Source organism: Helobdella robusta, assembly GCF_000326865.2.
Source record: "Helobdella robusta unplaced genomic scaffold HELROscaffold_69, whole genome shotgun sequence".
Lineage (NCBI taxonomy): Eukaryota > Metazoa > Annelida > Clitellata > Rhynchobdellida > Glossiphoniidae > Helobdella > Helobdella robusta.
The window spans coordinates 296,322-299,671 of NW_008705394.1; the positions used below are offsets into that span (position 1 = coordinate 296,322).

At 35.0% G+C, this 3,350-nt stretch overlaps 1 protein-coding gene across 1 annotated transcript; it reads left to right on the plus strand.

Annotated features, from left to right (window-relative positions):
* Positions 1–510: 510 nt before the first annotated feature.
* Positions 511–2,927, plus strand: HELRODRAFT_181249 (hypothetical protein; the record flags this gene model as incomplete). The annotated part of the gene is made up of 3 exons (XM_009030496.1): positions 511–1,518; positions 1,600–1,768; positions 1,966–2,927. 3 exons carry the CDS (start codon positions 511–513, stop codon positions 2,925–2,927), a joined length of 2,139 nt encoding a protein of 712 aa, XP_009028744.1.
* Positions 2,928–3,350: the final 423 nt, after the last annotated feature.

Consider the following 3,350-nt stretch of genomic DNA (forward strand, 5'->3'; position numbering starts at 1 on the left):
ACTCAAAATCTAGTAAAATAAAAAATATTTATTCATTCTAGACATATATACAAATACATTTGTATTAAAATATCTCAGTTATATTGCCACACGGATTTTTACGATGTCGAACTTGCCGCATTAGATAATGATACCTGCAGAGATAGTGATTCGGCATCTTTCACAGACCAGGAACTAGATGCCAACAACATATTCGTTTAGACTTGAAGTTGGTGAACGGCAACTACTACGGCAATCACAACAAAATCATTTGTTTAAAAATGTAGACTGGATTAATATAATGACAAGAAATTTGAAAAAATTTAATCCATATTGCTGCTTATGCTTTTTGTGGCATAGGGTTAAGAAAGTGGATTCTATTAGGCGCGAAGGTTATCTTTTTAATGCTCAGGGATATTGTAAATTCACGGGGTGTCCCATAACATTCAAAATAATTATTTCTGACGAAGATCTTTTTGATGCTCATGTGAAGTTTTCTGGCATAACTTGCATACATAGATTGCCGGAAATATGGCTAGACCGGTTAGGGCGAGTAAAAGAGGGGAAATTGCTTCTTCGATGAGAAATATTATTCCTCGCCAAAAACACCTAGACTGCATTAAAGAGCTGTGCCCTGAAGTACGAGTGGCTGGCAGCAGAGATGATGCTCCTTCTGTAGCGGTCCTTTCGCAAATTGTATGCCAGTACAACAAAACGAAACGAAAGCATCCAAACGAAATGGAAAGTCTGAGATTATTGAAGGAAGATTTTGAAAAACAACACCAAAGCTATGCCTGTCTGCAATATATTTTCACTGAACCACCCAGTGTCATGCTATGGTCCAAAGAAAGTTTAATAATTTTACGCCAACGATGCATCGATGATGTGGTGTACATAGACGCAACAGGAAGTATTGTAAAGAAAAGGAAACATCCATTTTATATCTATGAAATGGTTGTCAGAAGTTCGATGAAAGGAAAATCACCGTTTCCTGTCGCTACATACCTGACAAACCTTCATTCAACTGCCTCAATTTTGTCATTTTTAAACTTCCTGTATAGCGACTACTGTAAATTGTTTGGGAAAAGTAGTAGGGTAAGCCCGCGGTATTTTATTTGTGATGGGTCCATCGTCTTGCTGCAAGCATTGGCTCGGACATTCTGCTACGAGCTACTGGAATCAGTTATGGAAAGATACTACAGGATAGTGGTTGGTCACGGAAACACTAAGGACTTCCAAACACCAATCATACACAGATGTCTGAGCCACATTATGAAAAACGCAAAGGTATTATATTTAAAGAACACTCCAAAAAATTTTACCTTTGCGATGCACCTCATCAGACGAGTGGCTAATGTCACAATGATTAACGAACTGAACAGTATCTTAATATCAATGGAAGGAGGTTTTGGGAGTGAGTTTGAAGGACCACAGGTGACACAATATCTGCTTCAACTCCAACAAGCCATAAATGATAACGAATTTGGTTTAGAGGAAAACGGAGCAACAGCAACTACAGAATTGGCGGAAACGGAAGATGTAAGTTTACAATTGTATTAATTTGTTAAATTTATGTTATTATTATTTTCTAACATATAATTTATTTAACTCTTTTTAAAGGACGTTTGCCAGCCTGGATCTTTTATGAAAGCATGCGAAAACAATATGGCTCTTGCTAAAATAACAGACACCGGAATTAAAAGAAATATGCATTATTCCCCTGAATTTTTATCATCATTTAAGAAAGATCTTTTGCCCAGTGCTCTTCTTTGGACAAATTTACTAACCGGTAATCTTGGTAGACATGGCACATCAGATAATTATAAAAATCAAAACGCTATATATTTAGAATTGACCCTAAAAGATACTCAAAACATTACAAAAGACTATAGGACACAGGGCATTATGGAAAAAAGCCAATGGGATTTAAAGCACATAAGAATGACGAGACCGTTAAATAGAATAGATTTTGTTATCACATACCAGGAAATCCACCTAGCGATGATCACAGAATTTGCTTTGCTGATAATCAAAAAAGACTGTTTAAAAAACGAAAAATAGATCTGGAAGTTTGGAAAAAAAGTAAACAGAGGAAAAAGGGAATTTATGTCTCTAACCCAAAAAAACCCTTAATTTTAATTAAAGACGAGATTCAGGAAAACCAGTCACTTGTCACTAAACCAGTTACTCTTATACAGGAACAACCAATAATTTTAAATTCATTTTGGTCAGATCTACAAGGCATTAGTTGGCTGTCATCAGATCACATCAATCTCGCCATGTTTATTTTAAGTTTGCAATACCCCCACATTGATGGGCTATCTGACACTGACTTTCTCACACATATAGGGTTAAACAGCAACTTACCCACGCCACATGGAAAATTTATACAAATATTAAACAAAGGAGGAAACCATTGGATTACCGTCAGCAACTTTTTTTCTGAACAAAATATAATTGACATATATGACATTAGACCCACAAAAATGTTGCCAGAGGATGAACGGGTGATTTGTTCCATTATGAAGAATTTCATTCTTCCAGAACAAAAGAATGTGATTATGCATCTACACAAAGTTCAGGAAGAAATCGGCTCGAATGATTGCGGGGCCCTAACAATAGCTTTTGCATCATCATTAGCTTGTGGGCTAAATCCCACATGTTGTTCATACAAACAAGAAAACTTACGTGCAGAGTTGGCAAAAGTATTCACCTCCAAATTTTTTCATCCGTTAGAGGAGAAGATTACCAACAGAAAGAGTAAGCTAAAAAACATAGAAATAAATCTGTACTGCACCTGCCGTTTGAACCACATTCCTCACAAGACCGATGTTAAGGAGAACATGATCACTTGTGATCGATGTGGAGAATGGTTTCATAGAGGTTGTCAACAAATTCCACAATCAGCCTTTGATTTAAAATCCTACATTTGCAAAAAATGCAATTAACAGATAAGACAAAGAAATTATTAGAAGAGGACTAGAGATCAGCTCACATTGGTTTTATTCTGTAAAAAATCAGTGTGTCAATATAACCGAGATATTTTAATGAAATTGTATTCTTGTATATATCTAGAATAAATATATATTTATTATTTTACTAGATTTTGAGTTAATTTTGTTCTGCGGCTGTGGCGATGATCAGCCTCATGCCCAATTATTGATCGAAAATATTACAAATAATTCTGTTAAAAATCAGTGTGTCGATATAACCGAGATATTTTAATAAAAATGTATTCTTGTATATGTCTAGAATAAAAATATATTTATTATTTTACTATATTTTGAGTTAACTTTGTTCTGTCGGCTGTGGCGATGATCAGCCTCATGTTCAATTATTGATCAAAATATTACAAATAATTCTGTTAAAAA